Source organism: Equus przewalskii, chromosome X (genome assembly GCF_037783145.1).
Source record: "Equus przewalskii isolate Varuska chromosome X, EquPr2, whole genome shotgun sequence".
Classification (NCBI taxonomy): domain Eukaryota; kingdom Metazoa; phylum Chordata; class Mammalia; order Perissodactyla; family Equidae; genus Equus; species Equus przewalskii.
The window spans coordinates 7,258,015-7,279,317 of record NC_091863.1 but is presented as its reverse complement, the minus strand read 5'-3'; the positions used below and the strand labels follow the sequence as shown (position 1 = coordinate 7,279,317).

At 39.3% G+C, this 21,303-nt stretch overlaps 1 protein-coding gene across 4 annotated transcripts in view; it reads left to right on the top strand.

Moving 5' to 3' along the window:
• Positions 1-21,303, top strand: part of MID1 (midline 1) — a 347,027-nt gene that overhangs the window by 228,670 nt on the left and 97,054 nt on the right. For all 4 annotated transcript variants that reach the window (XM_070604434.1, XM_070604436.1, XM_070604433.1 and 1 more), the window contains exon 2: positions 1,107-1,822. In XM_070604434.1, the coding sequence (XP_070460535.1) occupies positions 1,163-1,822 (660 nt within the window). In that variant the 5' untranslated portion in view covers positions 1,107-1,162. The remainder of the gene's footprint in view (positions 1-1,106; positions 1,823-21,303) is intronic.

The window sequence follows — 21,303 nt, the reverse complement described above, 5'->3', positions numbered from 1 at the left end:
GGGAGCGTGCAGCTGGGCCACCCGAAGGCGGCCTGGAGGGGAGCAACAAAGCTGGCGGAGGTCGTGCCCGGGCCAACACGGCTTTGAGTGTGAGGCTGGACCTCCTGCCAGCTCGGCCTGTCGCTGGCGACACTGACAAGCCCTTGATGGGAGATTTTAGTCCAGGAGAGCTGTGCAAGGTCCTTCAGCGGCCCTTGTAAGTCTCCTTGGAGTAATGCAAGCACTCTAAACTGCTTTCTGAACTGTAATTGTTACCATTGTTACAACTTACCAAATGAATATTGTAGCCGCTAAAATCCTTGTTCTAATTAACTAGACTGCCATTAGTCATTGGTACCCAAGCTCACTACATCCACTAAAAAGGCCCCCAGATATTTTTCTCTGCTTCTTTCTGCCCACCCACGTCCCACTGCTAGATTAGACAATACAATTATTCAGAAGAGTAACAAACACATGCCAAAAACATTGCCTCTGTCACAATCATCTTTGTGGAAGTCAATATTTTTTCTCAGGAATATATTTTGGAGACTGACATCTCATATTTAAGCATTATCATTTCCACTGAAATCATGCATTTGATTTCATACACATTTCATGTACATTCCTCTAAGCGCCTTTCTACTTCTCTGAAGAAGCCTGGTTTAGTGTTGCAGAGTAAAAAGTCCTTAAAACACATATGCATTAACATGTAAGTTCATAAATTCAAAGTTATGAAAGACCATATAGTTCATTAATTAACGTTTCTACATTTTAATTTTCAGTGTAAGGTAAAACTTGGCTTTGACACAATAAGATTATTTGTGATTAGATACAAATTAGGGAAATTACAATTTCAGTACCTTGCCAGTTTGGAGTAAGACCTTTTAAAAAAATTGCTGCTTTCAGTAACTAGAACTTTGAGAAAATGTTAGCTGTTAGGCTGGCTTAGGATATTTTTCCCCCTCCTTATTTCCCCAGTGAATAGAAAGAGAGTTATTTGGAATGTACGTACACACATTTACCCTTCCATGACCTGTGTTTGAAATTATTCTGAGATGCATTCAAAGCTGACAGCTCCCCATGGCTGACCCCCTCGCGCCTAATCAAATCTTACGTTCTGTTTCCAGATAGCTGATCAGCTTCCTTGGATTTTGCTGATGACCCAGGAGAGCTTTGCCTGAAGATGGAAACACTGGAGTCGGAGCTGACCTGCCCTATTTGTCTGGAGCTCTTTGAGGACCCTCTCCTGCTACCTTGTGCACACAGCCTCTGCTTCAACTGCGCCCATCGCATCCTGGTGTCACACTGCGCCACCAACGAGTCCGTGGAGTCCATCACCGCCTTCCAGTGCCCCACCTGCCGACATGTCATCACACTCAGCCAGCGAGGTCTAGACGGGCTCAAGCGAAACGTCACCCTGCAGAACATCATCGACAGGTTTCAGAAAGCATCAGTGAGCGGGCCCAATTCCCCCAGCGAGACCCGCCGAGAGCGGGCATTCGACGCCAACACCATGACCTCCGCCGAGAAAGTCCTCTGCCAATTCTGTGACCAGGATCCTGCCCAGGACGCTGTGAAGACCTGTGTCACTTGCGAAGTGTCCTACTGTGATGAGTGCCTGAAAGCCACTCACCCGAACAAGAAGCCCTTTACAGGCCATCGTCTGATTGAGCCAATTCCGGACTCGCACATCCGGGGGCTGATGTGCCTGGAGCACGAGGATGAGAGGGTGAATATGTACTGCGTGACCGATGACCAGTTAATCTGTGCCTTGTGTAAACTGGTTGGGCGGCACCGAGACCATCAGGTGGCAGCTTTGAGTGAGCGCTATGACAAATTGAAGGTTAGTCCGATCCGCCTTAAGCCAACCCCTTTCTGCCAGCAAATGTCATGGAAATAAAAAGTGTATTCACTGCTAGCTACGTGGCAGGTGAAGGTTTTCTCTTCACCTTTGTTATCTGATTAGTTTTAGCATGTTTTTTGGCAGCCTATAAATGTTGCACAATAAGGGTATCTTGTAAAAGTTGACTGCTGCTTGTGATTTTAGCGTTGTCAAGGTGAGGGCGAATTCAAAAATCTGGATCATTTTCAATCCTTGCAGTTGGAAAGAGAGAGAGAGAGAGAGACAAGGGAAAGAGAGAGAACAAGAAGGAACAGCAGATAAAATCTGGCTTTGGGCATTTTTGAGGCATTTATTTTCCTCACTCATCAGGGAAAACTAATTTTACTTGCATTGTACCTGTATCTAGTTACCGCACAAACAAAAGAATAGAGGGAGAAATGCCTGGAGCAAATGTGGGATTTTAGAGGACATGTGACCTTTTATTCCTTGTGTAAATGATACCCAGCTTATTGGTGAACTAGAGCGCTCGGACCATCTCAGGTTTCACGAAAGAATTCCTTTCCGTGGAGGCTCTTTATTCAGTAAGGTTACAGGCAAGACTGTTTGAACTTCACTTTTACCATGAAATCATTAAACCTAACTCCAGCTTGGGGAATGATAATTAATATAACTATACGTCAAATTTTTAAAAATCACTCTCTAAATATGGATAGAATGCACCGGGGAAGAAATAAGCCATGTCTCCAGGTGTCTCTTCAATTTCAGGCGACGGTGGGTCTAATTATTGCAATCTCAGCCCAGGGAGTTTGCTCTGATAGTGAGATACTGTGTTCACCGGCTAATTTTAGATCACAAGACGCCAATTAAAAGGAAAGGAAGTATAAATTAAGAGCTTTGAGTAAATATATATATTGAAGCCCTTCCTCTCAGGAAAAACACACACCGTGGTGTTGAGCAAGCAGAAAGCGAATCACGTGATCAAGAGTATTAGCGCTCAGAACACTTCGTCCCTTCTCACAAATGGTTCCTATCACTTCTCCTCAGCGCTCATGGGTGGCTGGGTTTTCTGGGACCTCATAGTTTATTCTGTGATGCTGGGGTTAATGGACTACATCTGTTATTTGGTTTGGCTGTTTCTTGATATGCTAAGGAAAGGTGATGCGCTGAAGTGAACCCCTGCTTCCAAATGTCACTTGGGGAACAAAAACATCACCTGGGCAGCAGGCCTCACTCAAAGTGTCCAAGGACGACTGGTGGAAATCCGTCTTTAGACATGGAGAGGAAGTTAAGCCCGAGGATTTAGTGATCCAGACACGGGGAGACAGACACTGGCTGGTTTTCTAGTGTAGTGCACGGCAATAGCCAAAAACACACCTCCAAAGTTAATATTAGCAAGGCAATGTGTGTATGAATTGTGCTTCTAAAACAAATTCTTCAGAAATTGATATGGCTATCAAGTTTTAGAAAACAAGATGATCTCCCCCGCCTTTTTTGGTTGGGGACAGAATGTTTGGGATGATCGGATATAGGTCTTCTTATTTTCCGAAACGTAAACGTGCCAGATCGTCTTGTTCTTTATAAAACATTTCCTTTGGTTGGATTAACGCTGCCTTTTAATGATCAATTGTTAAAACACCACAATGATGCTCAATATTCAATAACTCTCAGACTTGATATTTAAACCTAGTCAAGTTCTGCTTATTACTTGTGTACTGTCACCAAGGAGTTATTAATTACTTACATAACATCTCCAAATTTATGAGGCGATACTGTCATGCTCCAGCCCTTTTTTGTAACGAAAATGAAACCCTTCAATTATGAGCCCTGCACACTCGTCTAATCAAGCCAGTGGGTTAGCAGTCGTTGATACTGTCACTGGGAGGGCCTGACAATTAGCGATGTAGTATATTTTACCTTCTAATTACAGAAAAATAAGCATATAAACAGTACCCAGTGCACCAAAACACATTTACAGCCGCTCAACAAAATATGCTTATGAGCATTTATTTATAGCCATTTCACGAAATGTGCTTATGAGCATTTAAACTAATAACATGCTAGCATAGCATGTTTGTTCTAAAACACGCCACTTATGTTAGAATAAAAAACTTAATAAGAATATATGACATTTGGGTGTCCGTGAGATTTCAGTTATCACATATTTATGAACATATGTCCTTCCTTGTTTTGTTTAAAACCTAAGTACAATATAAACATTGATTTTTGAAGAAAGTAATAGCATATTGAAAGGACCAAAACCAAGGAAGTGTATTTTTGTTAGTTATTACTTTGATCTGCAAAAGTAAATGTGTTCTATAAGTGTATTTTTCTGAGGCTGTAGCATCCCCTACAGAAGTGGCTTTGTGATGATGTGGAAACACAAAGCATGGAGAAGCGTGAGGATGCTTTCATTGATAAGACGATAGATTTGCCTTGCTTATTTGGATATGTGAGGACTCAGGTGCCTCCTGTTTGAAAATGTTTTTGTCCTTCTGTTAGTAACAGTCCATTATTTGAAGAGGGGAATTTTGCACTGATTAGGAAGAATAATTGTTTCTTGCAATAACTCTAAACTTTGGGGGACATTTTTACTCATATTGGGTTTCAATATACATGTGTTTATATAAAGAAGTGGAATATATTTTTGTACATCGCAACTTTTTTCTAGGCACAAAAGAAAAAGACATGAAAAATCCAATATGTAGAATTCATGCAGTAATCTAATCCTTTCAGAGGCAATGCATTGGGAAGCACTCGTAAAATATTGAAGCAAAGAGAAAATTAAACCAGCATTTCCTGAACTCTATTTTAAGATAAAAAAAGAAAAGTCTTCTTGCCAAATGCATAAGTCTCTAAATGGAGCACATCCTAGTGTAGACCTTTTTACATCATTTTAATTGAATTTTAAGAAGCCTCTCAGTCCTCCAGACTTGGATTAAAGGGTTGGTTTGCGAACCACATAACATATAAGAGAATTTAATATAATGCATTCCAGAGTTTTCAGGGAATTATAATGCAGTAATTCCTTTTTTCTGTTCTGTCATACAATGTTGGAGCTCTTGTTTCTTTTCTCTAGTTACACCTATAAAAATATACAAACTGAGAAAAATTGGCCTTTCCTTGCCCTTCAATTTCAGCATAACCTCACTTCAGGTTAGCTGAAGCTGAAGTTCCAAACCATTGTTTTGCTATTCTGACTCTAAGGGGTGGCTGAGGGAGTTCTTTTGTCTGAGGCCCATTTCAATGAATCATCCCATTGTGATTTTGTAATCCTTTGATAAAGGTTCCAGTTAAAGCTCAGTCTTCCTGTGTAGCCCTTCTCACCTGGAGGGGAAGACATGGGATTTCACTCTTGTGTTTCATTTGTAGATTGTAAGGTTCTATATTTTTGAAAGTTTTGTGCTTTATTTGCAATTAGGAACGTTGTAGGTAGATACTGAGCTCGACTTTTTTTTAGTTTTCCTTAGAATTTCTCTAAGTTATTTCTTCTTTGGAAATAGTAGCACATATGGTGCAGGTTCCAGTGAAAGGTATGTATGTGCGTGTGTGTGTGTTACATGCATGTAGTGGATAGAGGCTGCTACATCTTACAATGTGCAGAATGGACCTCCACCATATAGAATTATCTGGCCCTAAATATCAATACTACGCAGGTTGAGAAATCCCCAGCTGTGAAAAGAATTTAGTGTTTATCACTGTAGTAATTTGCTAGCACTGCCCTAAAAAAGGGCCGCAAACTAGGTGGCCTGAAAAACAGAAATTTATTGTCTCACAGTTCTAGAGGCTGGAAGTCTGAGATCAAGGTGTCAGCAGTGTTGATTCCTTCTGAAAACTGTGAGGGAAGGATGTGTTTCAGGTCTCTCTCCTTGGGTTGCAGTTGGCTGTTTTCTCCCTGTGTCTCTTCATATGGCATTTTCCCTGCGTGCTTGTCTTTTTGTCCAAATTTCTCCTTTTTATAAGGACACCAGTCATATTGGATTAAAGGCCCACTCTGCTCCAGTATGACCTTATCATAAATGATTCTATCTGCAAAGACCCTATTCCTAAATAGGGTCGCATTGTGAAGTATTGGGGTTAGGACTTCAATATAGGAATTGGGGAGGGGGGCAAATTCAGCCCGTAACAATCACTTACTCCAGTTATATACCTAGTTATCTAGTCAACTGAACATATGTTATGTCTCTGTCAAGGATTTAATCACCTTAAGTTAGGCAGAGACCTTTGGCTCACACTGCTCCATCACTCACCTAACACTGACCACAGGGTCTTACAGATAGTTCTCAATAAATACTTGTCAGTTGCTTCATTGATGATCACCTATTAACCCTACATGAAAGTTTAAATTAAATTCATAATAATATTGCAGATATTCATTCTTATATATGACAAAGTATTCTGTAAGATAATTTCTAAGTAAGATGAGTAGCCAGATATTATATTATATTTTATCCAACCGGACGTGAACCATTATTTTTGTCTATCTTATGTTTTGTTGACTTCAATTTAATGGGGTGAATTTTGATAAACTAGATCTCAGATGATTCTAGAACAATTCACATTTGTTTCATGCTATACTATGTAGTGGACACTTAATAGACCCATTACAACGATTACTTCGTTTATCCTCCCATCAACCATATCTGGCATATAGGTTTATTTGAGAGGTCATGAAAAAGTAAGTTAATATATGCTTAGTAAATGAAGGCACTTCAAGCAAACACTGCCCCCCTCCTTCATGGAGCTTATAGTCTAGTAGAGAATTCCAATAGGTAAATATTTTCTCTGTTGGTGGTAGAGGGAGGCACACCATGCCCAAAGCAGGGACACCAACCCCAGACTGAGAGATGGAGAAAGACTTCCTAGAAAAAGGACCATTACATCCGCCATTTGCAAGCCTTTTATTAAAAAACAATGTTGAATTACTAGATGTCTGTAGATTCCCTGGTATCAGTCGTTATTATCACATGACATCCATCGTGTAACCCTGTATGTTTTTTCAAACTAGTTCACAATAATTCCAGGCTAGATTTTAATCTAAAATGTAGATATACCTTGTGACATTTTGCCACATAATGCCATTGGGGTATGTGAGTAAGTCAGACATGTCTTCTAAAATATTTTAGTTATATGGGGTCTCACCAGTTCCAACTGGCCTCTTCCCAGTGCACTTCTGCTTGTGCTTATTTCACAGGGACATTTCTTTAGTCTGCACTATATATTTTTTTGAAGTTCCCATGTGATGAAAATATTGTTTCCAAATATTTGTAAAATATGTTAAACCTATATTTTAATTGTCTTAGTTTGGTACAAAAGATATTTATGGTATACAAAGTAAAAGAAAACATCTGTAAGGACATGTTTTTCAGAGTAAGCTGGAGACCACTCCCTTCTCTCTCCTTCTCACCTGTCTGCTCCCTCTGATCAGTCCCCTCTCCCCTCCTTCACCTGTGGAGAGGAATGTATTATTGCCTGATGATTTAGGATTATTGGAATCATTTTTGATAAGCTCAGAGAGTTCCGGAAAATGCACAGACAAGTGCACAAGCTATCTCTTAGTCATGTGGCTGTGTAAACAAATGTAATTCTTGGGCCTGTTGCTCAATGTTCCTGTGCCGCCTGTTACTCGTCTGTAAAACAGGGCTAATAATGTGCTTACTTACGTAGAGACTTGGGAGAACAAAATACAATGTTTCACATAAACCCTCAGCACAGGCTTTCCCTGTGGAGCGAGAGGAAGCCTGCAGTATGTTGGAACATAACAATGTATGTTAGAAACTGGCGGCAGAATGGGATGACGGTGAAGGTGTGGACTTTGGAGGTAGACTGCCTGCCAATTATTTTTTAACCACTGCTTGTATTATTTGTGTGTGAGATAAGGGTCCATGTTGTTTCTTTGATGTGTTTTGGGCAGAAGCACAACAATGAATAAACACTTGTTGATGGACGTGTGCAGAATTGATGGGTTAGAGGAGTGTTTCAGGATTCGTAGGAGGAAGAGATGACTCTGGTTTTGAGTCGACAAGAAACCTTGCTTCAGGGTGGTAGGATGTAAGCTGCCTTGACAGATCAGTGGATTATGCATCAAAGAAGAAGAGCGAGGTGTTCTTCGGGATTGAGGCCAGCAGAGACCTGTTGGCAGGAATCTGCAAAACAGCTTAGAAATTCTAGACAATGCTGGCTGGTGCGCAGGGTGCCTATTGAGGGGCCAGGAGAGAGAACGTTGGAAGAGTCATGTCGGGGGAAGATTTTGAGTCTTTGAATACCAGGTTAAGGGTTTGGGGCATTTTTACTCTTCTCTATAGGGGAACACTGAAGTAATTTTGTTTTTGAGAGAGAGGCTGATGTAATGTACATTTTTCTGAAGGTAAGGTCAAATGAGGATATCAGAGAGATTAGGGTTACTGTATCCACAGAAGAAATGGGAGGGGGAAAAGACATTCACATTTCTTTAGATTTTGTGCTATCTTTCTTAATTGGCAAAGTGAAACAGTGTCATAGGTCAAAACCCAGCACACTGTCAGCAGAAACATTCAAAGGTATGAGATTCAATGTCTTGCCCGTGAAGATTAAGAAGAAATAGAAGGTGTCATTGCTGATTGGGTCTTGGATCCAGGCATAAATGCAATTCTTTTCCTGCTTTCCTAGTGCAGTGACCCACTGGTGATGAGTGTGCTTATTTCTTCTGGCTTTTTGATGCACTATAAGGAGGATGCTGTTCAAACCTCTGCCTGCCTACTGTAAACCTAAGTAACGTTTTAGAGCCAGAAGCAACCTTGGAGCTCATGTTGTTTCATCCTCATTTTGTGCATGAGGAAATTAGGGCTGAGTGGTAAAAGGAGTTGCCCCAAATCACCTAGCGAGATACCTATGAACTAAGACTGGAACACGGTTCCCCCACGGTCCAGTTTGTTCTGTGTCTCTTCGGCTACTTTCTACTGCAGCTAACAGTGCCAGCATGGACAGCATTACCTTTCGAGTGGTCCAGTCATTTCTGAGGTTTCTTTTGAGGTTTTGAGACTAAACACAGTTATTTTATAGTGATTTTAAACACACACCTGTCCTGGCTGGAGGCCACCATCATGGGTATAGGATGATGCCTCTAGGGTCGCCAAAAAAGCTGCCTTAATATATTCCCAGGCCGAAATTTTCTACAGCTGAGCCAGCATGGGAAGGGCCAGACCTCGTGCCATGAGCTTGACTCACACAGATGGACCCAGATGACCTCAGGGACATCACAGAGGAAAGCAGATGCTCATGTGGAAACAAATGAATCGTAATTGCAGCTTAAATGGGCCCACTAATTTCCCTCTTAGGGTGATTTTTTCCTGAATAACTTAATATACAGATAAGTATTTAATTTTATTTGAATATGTAAAGTGAGTGAACATAAGTAAGGGGTATGTATTTGTGCATGGTATTTGAATTTAAGTTGAAAAATTTTGAAAGAACACAATTTGTCTTGACCAGTTACAAAGTTAAAGCTAGTACAATTGCTGAAATTGCCTTAACTAAATATTTCATTTTTTTAAGATGACAATCAAAATTCTCTTTCATTCTATGCCATTGACAAATCATAAATTAGATTATTCTTAGAAAGACTGGTAAACTTTTCGACACTAGATAGGTAAATAATTAAGAAGAGGACATGAGTAGCTTGAGAAAGTGAATGTGGCTAAAGATTTGGGTTATTCTCAGTATATGATGCAAGCATTCTGGAAAAATCTGACAAAACTGCATTTATAAAATCCACTGAAAACTTATCAACGTATGTTTTGGACTTTTGAGCATTGTACTTAAGGTCTTTGCATACCTGTAAGGATAGTTTTTAAGCTGACAGAGGAAAACACATTTTGCATTTCTCATCAAAAAAGAAAAATGCTTGTAAAGTGCCTTGCACTGTGATTGGCACATAGTAAGCGTTCCACGAACATGAGGTATTATTATATCTGGGCATTTACTGTTACAATAAAGGCTTCACTGGTGTAATCCAATCGTGGATTTCCTGACAGTATCATAAATTACTCAGTGGTTATAGGGTTGATTTGTGTTTCTGGCTGACATGGGAAACTTTGAACAACCCTCAGGGGAATTATAATTGGGTGGAAACTTTGATTTGTCCTTCTTTCTAAACCAAGTTATGTAGTAAAATGGACTTTTAAGAAGCAGTGAGTGGTGGACTGAAAGAAATGGCTTTAAAAACAAGCACCATTTTGAAGTCTATGGGAGACGAGCTAGTCTTTCGTGTTCCTGGTTTATCTGATGGAATCAACACCAAAGATGTTGATGGCGGACTGTTTCCTAGGAAAGAGAAGCTGGCATTTGGGTTTATGCCATGACTGTCACATTTAGACACATATAGACAGATGAGACAAATAGAGTTAACATGACACGCAGACAGCCTCGACCAATCACAGGCTCAGTCAGCCAGTTTTCTTTTTTTATTGTAGATTGCCTTTGGTTTGTGAGTGAAGGATGGAGCAAGCTGGCCTTGGGCTGTGTGTTAGCAGCTGTCTCCCTTAGAATAGGAAGAGGAGGGGTTTCAATATTTGGTTAGGGCTGGAGGAGGAAGAAAGCTCTAAAGTGAAGGAGCTTGCTGCAGGAGAAGGCTTCCAGCCCTTCCCTGGTTGTGGTCCTGGGGTGTCTTGCTCTCCGTGCTCTCTTCTGTGCCGTTAGGATAGAATGTATAGAACAGTAGTGTTATCGTCTACTTCCTCCTTTATATCTCCTTTACTGTTTATTGGGGGGAAATCAAGAAGATAATGGTTTTTATTCACATTGGGATAAACTAGGTTCTTATTATTGAAACAACATGGAAATCATGAAAAGCTTCTAACCTCTTTGTGCCTTTATAAATGGTCTTTTTCCCATCTGGTTTATCAAATCTTGCTTTTTTTAAAGAAAGAAAAGAACCTTTATTTTTTCACCCAAAGAATATTTGTGTGTAGCTAATGAGATAAGCACTGGGTAAACACTGGGAATGCAGAAATGAATCACAAAGATAATTTGTTGCTTCTATGGTCTAGATGTAATTATAAACTATGATAAGAGTGTATAAAAGGGCTATGAAAAGAGTTCCATGAAACTCAATCCATAAGATAGTTTTTAATATGAAGAATAGTCAAAAATTGCTGACTTAGGTGTTGCTATCTGGAAATTGCCTAATTCCAAAAGACGAAGTGAAAACACATTTCAATGTAAAGCAACGTTCAGAGAGGACAAACAGTGACATTCACACTGTGCCCTCCTTTGGAGTGGCAGATAAGGGCAAAATATGAGGGTTTCAATCCATGATAGAATCCGGACCAGACCCTTTCTTACTAAAGGTCTACTGTTCACAGGCTGGACTCTTCTCACGTGCTTTCCTCAGAGGTCTCCATTTCCTTCCTGAACAGGGCTAATAGGTCAGGTAAATATGCAGGCTCAGAAGCAGTTTATGTCATTTCCACTCTGAAAGGACCCATCTCTAGGAAGACTTTGTGAGAGGCAACTGGAGGAAGTGCTATTGTGTTGCCAAGCCAGCTGGTGGGCTTGCTTTATCTGTTACGGAATTTTTACAAACTTAGACGTTAGGATAAATATCCTGGCCCGGTAGAGAGGTTTATTTCTCCCTCCTTTGACCTTTGACATGACTGTCCGGAGCTCAGTTGCTCTTGGTTGGCAACGTCAGATTTAAGGCTGAGAGGAATAAAATGGGCAGGCTTTCAGACTCATGCTTAGCATGATCTGTTGCTCCCAGGAGACCTAAGGTACCCTTACAAACCCCACTCAAGGAGCGCGGAGGGAGCTGCTTTTCTTGCCTCTGGATTGCTGAATCAAGCTTTCGAGGGTCCCAGCAAACAAGGGTGTCACCCGTTTACAGTGTTAAGTCCGTTAAGTGAAGTGCTTCCAGTTTCTCCTTTATTCTAGATATTCATCTGAAAATGTATTAGGCAAGGCCATCATGCTGCCTCCATACCTCTAGAAAAAAGTCTTGTAGGCCAGGGCTGGGTGGTGGTGGTGGTGGTGGTGGTGGGAGTTATCATTCAAGATGCTGCTTTAACTTGTTTTGAGATGTGGTTCAATGATGTTTGTTGATTCAACACCGAGAACCAGCTATTACCAAGAGTAATAACTAACATTTGTAAATCTCCAGATTGACAGTTTGCAAAGCACCTTCAAGTATTATTTGATCCTTGGAACAATCATGTATCTCCTGCAAAAATATGGGAATGATAACACCTGCTCATTAGGGATCTTGGGAGGATTAAATGAGATAATATAGGTCCAAGTGTCTAGCCCAGCATCTAGTGGGTGGGAGCAGCTCGGTAAATAGGAACCCTCTTAACCATGTGGAACATGAGGCCACGGGAAATTAAATAGTGTAACTATGGTTAAAAAAAGTTTGGGGGCTCAGACCCAGGGATCCCATCTTGCCCCTAACTAATCATTGCCTATGATTAAGGCAGAAAGAACTATGGCCCAAACATACCACCCTTCAAAAAATTATTGGGAAGGAAAAAAAGCTTGGGTGATGGAGAGACGAAGTGCTTTTGCCTTAACTTTTGACACAAGGGTTCCTGGACTGAGCAAAGAAGTTTCCTTTAAAGTGGTGACTCTGATTGAAGAGGATCTATTTTCTGTTCTAATATAAATAAAGAAGTAAAAATACAAAGTTGGAATATGGAAATCCGTGTGGGATAATTTTTATTTACTTACAGTAATGTTGAATTATTTAATATTCATCAGCTGCTCTGTACGTAAGCATTAAATGAAGGAATGGATGAATCTCTGGTGATCCCCAAATTCATTTCATCACTTGAAATGTGATTATTTATTTGCCCTGGTTAAATATGTGAATTTAGAGTCTTGGTCTGTGAGTTTGAGATTTCAGATCTCTTAAGAGACTTAAATGAGTTGTTATTCATATTTAGTTATTCTTGGCAAAGCATGGCTACAAATAAAAATGGTTACCATGTGTTAGTCAATAACAAAACTTTTTGGTCTGTTAGCCAACCCTCTTTCTAGGATTGTTTATCAGTCAGAAGTGTAGGTTTAAATTAGTTTCTTAGACCAGAGCATCTCAAACATGAATGTACACGAGAACCACTTGGGGGTCTTGTTTAGAGGCAGATTCTGATTCAGCAGGTCTAAGACGAGTCTGGAGTGCCCTGGCCTTGCCGTTTTAGACTTGTGTGAACTTAGGTTAAGGAAAAAAAACAAAACTAAGTTCTCTAAGCCTCATTTGCTCGTCGCTAAGACAGAGGTAATAATTCAGGATTAAACCTTGCAGTGTTTGGCCTTTGGAGCGCCTTGGACAAAGGCTAGTGGCTCCTCTCTGTCACTCTTGTTATTCCCGGAAGTCTTCCGTCTTCCCCTCTTTATTCCAAATTTTACGCCTTTTCTGTAGTTATAGAGACAATATAGGTTCTTCTAAGAAGTCAGACAATATGGTTTTTATAAATAAAAGTGCATAATCTCCTTCCTCAATCCTTTCATCCCTTCCTCTACTAACTCCAGAATATTCTTAAAGGACCAACTCTAGACTCACCGAAGACTACTCTTGTTTCGCTTTTCATAAGGTTCTCTAATCTCAGACATTCCCTATTGTCTTTACCACCCCTTCATAAGTAGATAGCATTCCATATTATTTTATAAACATTCTTGGGGCACAAGCTTTCCCGCCCCAACCACTTGCAAGCCCAGTGTCTGTATTTTCTAGTTCTTTTGTAACTGATTACTCATTTTTCAATGAGTAGAGTATTTTAAAAAGCTACAAGGTATTTTATCAGTAGTAAATACTTGTTGAAACAAACGGAACAGCCTATAATAATTTAATCAGATTATAGTCTCTACTGTGTCGGTAGAATTTGCCCATCAGATAAAAAAGGAAAACCATGGCCCACCAGCCATTCTTTGGAATTTTGAATAGATAAGCAAGTAAAATATTGCTTTTCAGGTCTCTGCATTCATTTCTGAATCTCCAAATTGCTCCTCAATGATTTCTTTTGAGAAAGTATTATAAAGAGACCATTTGATTTTTTAAAACTTTAGTTCAGGCAGAGGTGATAAAATATTTGTCATTCACAAGGGGTAGGATAAAATAATACTATATACATTTTTTTTTAAAGATTGGCACCTGAGCTAACAACTGTTACCAATCTTTTTTTTTTCTGCTTTTTCCTCCCCAAATCCCCCCAGTACATAGTTGTATATTCTAGTTGTGGGTCTTTCTAGTTGTGGCACGTGGGACGCCGCCTCAACGTGGCCTGATGAGTGGTGCCATGTCCGCGCTCAGGATCCAAACCAGCGAAACCCTGGGCCGCTGAAGTGGAGTGCGGGAACTTAACCACTCGGCTACGGGGCCGGCCTCTACATATATATTTTTGTATATGTATTTTGTTCCCTGCTGCCTCAGAACAGAGTTATCTTTAATTCCACTTAGAGGCAAGATGATAAAGAATCTTGAAGAGACCTTAGGGGGTAAACTTAACAGTACACAATTCTTTATTGTGACAACTTGAGAGGGGAGGGGGCTGATCTGGCATCTAGAGGATCAAGGTCAGGGATGCTGCTATACATCCTAAATGCTGAACAGCTCCCATGGCAGAAAATCATCTGGCCCCAAATGTCACTGGTGGGGTCACCCTGAATTGAACCAAACTGTCTTGGCCAGCAACACAAGGGAGATGCTCAGTTTCACTCTTGGAGGCATTTACCTGTTTGTTTGACCTTCAAAACCCTTGCAGAATCTCCCTCCTGCCATCTGTGGACGCCCTGAGTGGCAGGCTGGCAGCCACCCCAAGGCTCTGTTCACGGCAGGCTTCTTCCACCTCAGGCCCCCAGCCTGTCTTGAGCAGTCTGGGCCTGCACATGCCGTCCTTCGGGCTGTTTCAGCAATATTTAAACCTCCAAAGGCTTATTAAATATTCTTTAATCCCTTCCCAAAACATGATTTAGGTGCATTTGATATTATCTGCTATCCCCCAGATTTCCTAGTTCTTGCTGCTTATGTTCAAGACTACCTTCCAGGTGTAGCTGTCTGTCTCAGAGACAGCCTGGGGCTTTCTACCAAGTGGGAAGTCTGCAGAGAACAGGCTGGCAGCAGGGATTTTCACCCAAATGGCTTATATTTGATGTATAATAGTTTTAATTGTGATATATTCAAAGTGAATTATTTTCGTAGATCAAAAGTTACTCATTAAATCTGTTAGACTATTTTAAATCTGTCTTCCGAAGGAACCATTTATATTTATATAGCTCTCCATCTTTATCTGCGCAAAACTGTAGATTCGAAACTCCTGAAGTCGGGGACTTGGAATGGCATAAATCAAATGTGAGTCTTCAATGATGAGACCGAAGTTATTTAGGCATAATTTCCAAGTGCTTGTTCCTGCAGGCAGATACTATTTATTTCACAAGAGGTTCATGTCAGGAAAGCCCTGAGCTGGAAGGGCCTTTGTCATTGTCTAGTGCAATGGTTCTTGTCCTGGCTGCACACAGAGCACCTTGAGCAGGGGCCCAGCCCAGGGGAACAAGATCCTCTGGGGTGCAGCTCAGGCCCTGAGATTTTCCCAAAACTCCCCAAGTGATTCTAATGTGCAAACTTGGTTGAAAAACTTTAATCTTGACCAACCTCTCAATTACAAATGGGGAAACTGAGGCCCAAATTAATTCACAAAGGCAGGAATTAGCAAACGTTGTAAAAGCCAGTTACTAAATATTATCAACTTTGCAGGCCATGTGGTTTCTGTCGGAACTGCTCAACTCTGCCCTAGTGTGAAAGCAGCCACAGATGATACATAAGCAAATGGGCGTGGCTGTGTGCCAATGATGCTATAAAAACAGTTGACTGACTGATCTGGCCTTCAGGCCATAGTTTGCCAGCCCCTGGTTTAGGTCTCACAACTGGTTAATGGAAACCCATATGCTAAACCACAAATATCCCAGCCTTCAGTAAATGTTCTCCAACTTGGTGCAGTCTTCTTGTTTGAGGCAGTGTCTGTAACATACTGTTTCTGTAGAAGTTGAGTAAATACCTTTATGTAAGTTAAGACAAGCATCTTAGTGTAGAGCACAGTCTAGAGCACAGAAATTTTCATTATCTGTGTTCTTATGAGAGGTCTTCATTGTGAAGATGTTTATCGAATTTAAGATGCTAATAATCACAATGTCTCTGTTCTACTAAAGTAATAAGTGAGTCAATACTATTTCTATCCAAGAGATTTTTTCAACTGGAAAGTCAGAAAATAAGATGATGTGATCAGATCACCAAAGCCAGAAGGAAAAAAAGAGCATTCTGCTAAGGAAAATGAGATCTGATTTTCTTTTCAAGCAAGAAGAAATCAGTTGTAAATCTCTAATTCTTTATCATTATGCTGATGACCCATAAGGGAGTATTTTATTCAGATTTATTTTGAATAAATCTGAGCAAATTTGAATATTATATCTAATAACTAGAGATGCCTCCTAAGAGTCTTTGGGAGTGACCATGGAGTAAGGCCAAGGTGGTGGAAATGAAGCCATCGCAATTAATATGAAGAGTTATGTGGTTGGTTCTTATGACAGTTTTGGTCCTTTTCACTGTTTGTGTAGCCCTTCTCCAAAATACTCTCATAAAAACATTTCTTGAAGGTTAAAAGGCCATTGAATCTGGCCATTTTCCTTGGAGATTGATTTATCTATATTTGGTAGTTACCTATATAACTATATTTTTCAGAGAAGGTGACTATCTCTTCCATTTTGTGTCTAAATAATATATTCGATAAAAGTGTTTCCTGTACTGAAAAAATTACTGTGATATTTACAATGATAAAATAGCTTTCTGTCAATGATTTCGCTAAATGGATAAACGATAGAGATGGTGAAACAAAATCAAATTTGTTTCCACAGGAAGTATCCTTTATCCATCTCTATGATCCTCCTCTTGATGTTGCCCTCCCCCCATGATGTTCCTCTCTATGCTGTCCCACAGATGTGAGGACACTTTGCTCGAGGCTCAGGGAGGGTCATTTTTCCAATGCTGTTGAGAGCCATAGAAAATGTTGTGAAAATAGGTCTGTTTGTTTCACACTATCATTGAGCAAACAGCTATAAAGAAGACAGAGTGTGGTCATTAAATGCCACTAAACCTTTGATGATTTATAGTTGCTGAGGTTCAAATAATTTTCATGAAACAAAAACAAAACATTTCAGAACTTGTTTTTTTTCCAAAATTGAGGCAATTATTTTTCATTTTGCTATTTATAAATGTTGATTTGTTTTGGGGTTTTTTTTGCTGTTACTGCTTAAAGAATAATTGCTACCTTAAAATATTTTTAAAAGTTTTCCTAAGTAATGAACTCCATGCAATAAAAGACAGCAAGCAGAAGATGTAATGCCAGAACATTTCAGGCATGCCCAAAACATCACGGCAGGATGGAGGAAGCAACCTCATGGGGCCTTGCCATTTATCTTGTAAAGTCTTCAACTACCATTGGAAGTCCCTGTACTAATAGGACATACTAATTGTTGGGGAGCTCCATTTAAAATACATTGGCAATATTCAACATTTTTTAAAAGTTCTAGAAATCTAAACTATATGCTTATTCAAATATATTATTTATTTACTCCAGCAGCCAATACTACCAAACAAAATGAAAGAAGAAAAAAATAAAATATAAATATGATAATTATGACCACTATAAACCGAGAAACAAAAGTTTTTAAAACGCAACAAACAAAACAACCTCAGACTTATTTTTGAGCATTAAAGTAGCATTATTTAGAACATGTTTCTTTCTCTGCTCCCCGTTCCTTCATTCAGAAATAATCTTGTTACCATAGGCACACATCCCATTTTGAAGATGTTTAACAGAGGCCTTTTCCTACCTCTTAATTTTGTGGCCTGAATATTGGTGTGACTTTCATCTTTTTGGCAGGCAAAGGGATTGCCAGATGCACTGAAAGAAAATGAGCCTTTCTATGACTGTAGACTAAGCAGAGTGCAGAACAATATTTTATTTCTTATTTCAGTCATGTATGATAAAAAACACAGGCTTCCAAAGTTACCTTCAGAGTTTGTCAGCCTGTATCATGATACCTACTATGTGTTGAAAGTCTCATTCATCTATGCTCAAGACTCCACATTTTTAAATGAAGAAAGGCTAGAACTTTCCATAGTGTTCTCTACCTTGAGTTTCACAAACACGCTTATATCCAGATACTCTTTCTTGTTAAAATCGTGAAGTCAGTCAAGATATACATATGTAATGATCTAAAACTTAACTTGAAAGGAAGCAGCCTATATTTCCACAAAATAGAGTTTATACTTATGTTCCATTTTTACTATATAGGGTAGCACCATCTTTCGCTTGGTCTGAGTTCGTCTGGTTAGCCTTTCCTTACAAATTTGAATCCAAACCTTCATTGGGCTAAATAGATCTTCCTGTAATTGACAGAGATCTAAACACTAACCCCTAATGAAAGTTTGGGAGAAACCTGTGGTATTAAAGGGGTGATGACATGGAATTCTATGTATATTTCTACTCTTAAGTTGGATTCAGTCCTATTATTGTTTATCAAACTCTAAATTAGTTCAGTGGCCCAGAGTTGGTTTTACTTAGAGTGAGTTGGATGTTAAAATGGAGCAATATTTCCCTTCTTCTGAAAAGTCTTCTGATAAAGGTTACAATTCATGGTAGAAAAGCATTTGCCAAATAAGGGTCTTTTAATTAAGTCCTGATAAGCAGTTCCAAGCATGCCTTTTCCCAGAAGAGGTCTTTCTACATGGTGCAATTAATGTTGACTGAAATTTAGAATCCTCTTGCTTCTAACCAGTATCACTTAGATGAAGAATCTTGCTTATTTGCTTTTCTCCTGTAAGTGTGTAACCTTGGAAATTCCAACCTTCCGTTTGAAGCACTGACTCTCCTTGGCATCTCAATTTGTCAAGCTAGCGTAGCATATTGCAGTCATAACAGTCATTTTCTGGAGATGTTACAAGGGAGCAAAAAAATGAATGAATGAGTTGACTTTTTAGAGAATGATGCCGTAAGAATCAAGACATAAATCTACTCTAGAAGTTAGATGTGCAGGGAGAAGAGAACAGGCTTTGGAATCAAATGGAGCTGTACTGGGAGTCCCAGCTCCAGCATTTACTAGCTGTGTGAACTTGGGAAAGTGATGCTGCCTAAGTACGTTTCTCCATCAATAAAGATCCAGGGTAATAATACATTCCTTCTAGCATTATTAAGTGGACTAGAGATAAAATATGCAAAATATTTGGCACATAGTATATGTTTAATAGATGGAGCTGCTGTTATTACTACTACTACTTCTGCTATGGCTGCTACTACTACTAATCTACTATTAATATTACCATTACTATTATGACTCCTACTGAGTGAGGAGGGCTGTGTGGAAAGAGATGAGTCATTACCTCATCCTAGCTCACTTTCCAGCTGGGACAGGAGAATGACCAAGTGCTTTGGAATCAGATAAACTTGAGAGTAACTTGTGGAGAATGATAGGACCATAGAGGATATAAGAACCTGAGTATGTTCCCAATGCTGAGTTTGTGTGGCTATGAAAATTGTTTTTCTGAAATCGAATATTGTCAAAGATGTTGAGATTTATCTCATGGTCGATATTTGATCTTTTGAAACTGACAAATACTTAACACACTTCAAATTGCATTAGAAGTATATAGGCTTTGTTGTGTGGATGTTGTGAACATGTCTATACCAGCAAGTGTGTCATATGAGGAAGATTATTATACGTTTGGTACATGGTAGTTGAATTAAGACTTCTACTTAATGAGCTGCAATTGAATTGCACTAAAAATTCTTTTTTTTAATCCAAAAGAAAAGTAAATTCAAATTTAATTATGATGGTGCCTTCCAATGTGACATGGTTGGAGTATCTTTGAAATGTTTTGTGTTTGAAGTAGAATGGAATGAAGTACTTCAGTTACTCCCACCACCAATGTCCGTACATATTCCAATCAATTCAAACATCTATTGATGCTACTCAGTCTTCAAGTGAGGAGACACTAAGATTAGCACAAATATACCTTTGTTATTAAGGAGGTTACTATCCAATAAACTTGGCTGCTATATTTAATCTGTGATCATTTTTAAAATGATTCTTGAATGAAAGAAAGTATTTAGAGCAGCAAAGTTTCAAGTTTAATCCTTTATTCTTCAGCTTTTTGTTTAGACACTATTTCTGATGTTAATTACCTCATTAATTAAGTCTTAAATTCCCCACCCCAGCCCTCATCATGATTCTTTCATTTCTTACAACTGGCAGACATTGGTAAATAATGAACTACAACATTTTTTAAGGTCTTGAGCATTTATTCCAACAGCACAAATACCCTATGGGGACATTGTATACACTAGTAGCAATGAACAAATGTTTTTTTATTTTTATAATTGTTTTGGAAAACCATATGAATGCCAAAGACAGCATACACATGGTCAATTTGGATTCATCCCAGCCTTTTAAGAAATCTGCAAAACACATTAACAGTTGTAATGTATACAGTTGAGGGTTTTGTTGTTGTTGTTGTTGTTAACATGCCCTCCAGCTGTACATTTGTAATGTTTAATTTAGATGAAAATTCTATGAAGGATTTAATTGATATGATCCAGAAGTTTGTTAACCATTTTAAATGGCCATTGGTTTTGCCAGATTCCATTTTATGCCATGAGAACATTGCCCACACTAAGTTCTATTAGTGGTGATAAAACCCCCGATAAATGTGACTCTTAAGTCAAATGGTAAAATGGCTGCCTGGAAATAAATGAACCATAGTCCTGGGGAGTCTGATTAGGCCTAGATAATCTGGTAGAAATACCTAGCTATGGAGGGTCTCAAACGTCTTCGAAGTAGGGTGTTTCTCTCTTAAAGCCCCTACCCTCCCAGCCACCTCCCACATTCCTCTATCTGACTCTTCATTCATTCTACCTGTGCTCAGAAAATTCACACTTGAGACTTTTATTTTGTGATTTGAACTAGTTTTTGCAATTTCCCTTTTCATTTTTGGGATGCTTCTTAAAATGGACACTAAACTACAATTCCAGGCTTATGTGTTTAGGAGATACTATACTGCAAAATGCAATTATGTGAAACTGCTTTAGTGTCCTGATATTTAAACCATCATTGTACTTTAGGAATAAAGGAAGGAAAATGCCTATCAATTGACAATAACTTCTTGCTCTTCAGTCATGATATATATAATTGATTGTCAAAGGCAGTGGCACCCACATAGCCTGCTTAGACTACATTGAAATATATTTTCTTCAGATTCAAGTTTTGAAGGTAGTGATTTCAGATATTGAGAAGTTGTAATAACCAGCTGTGAATTACTGGAGGGAAAACCTATTGCCAGCACTTGAACTCGGTATTTTCTGTTTGTCTATAATCCAAAAACAAGTGTCTACTAATTTCATCTGCTAACTTGAGACAGCAACTTTCCAGCAAAGAGTAGAAGATGCAGCCCTGAGAGTGAGGCGCTTCTT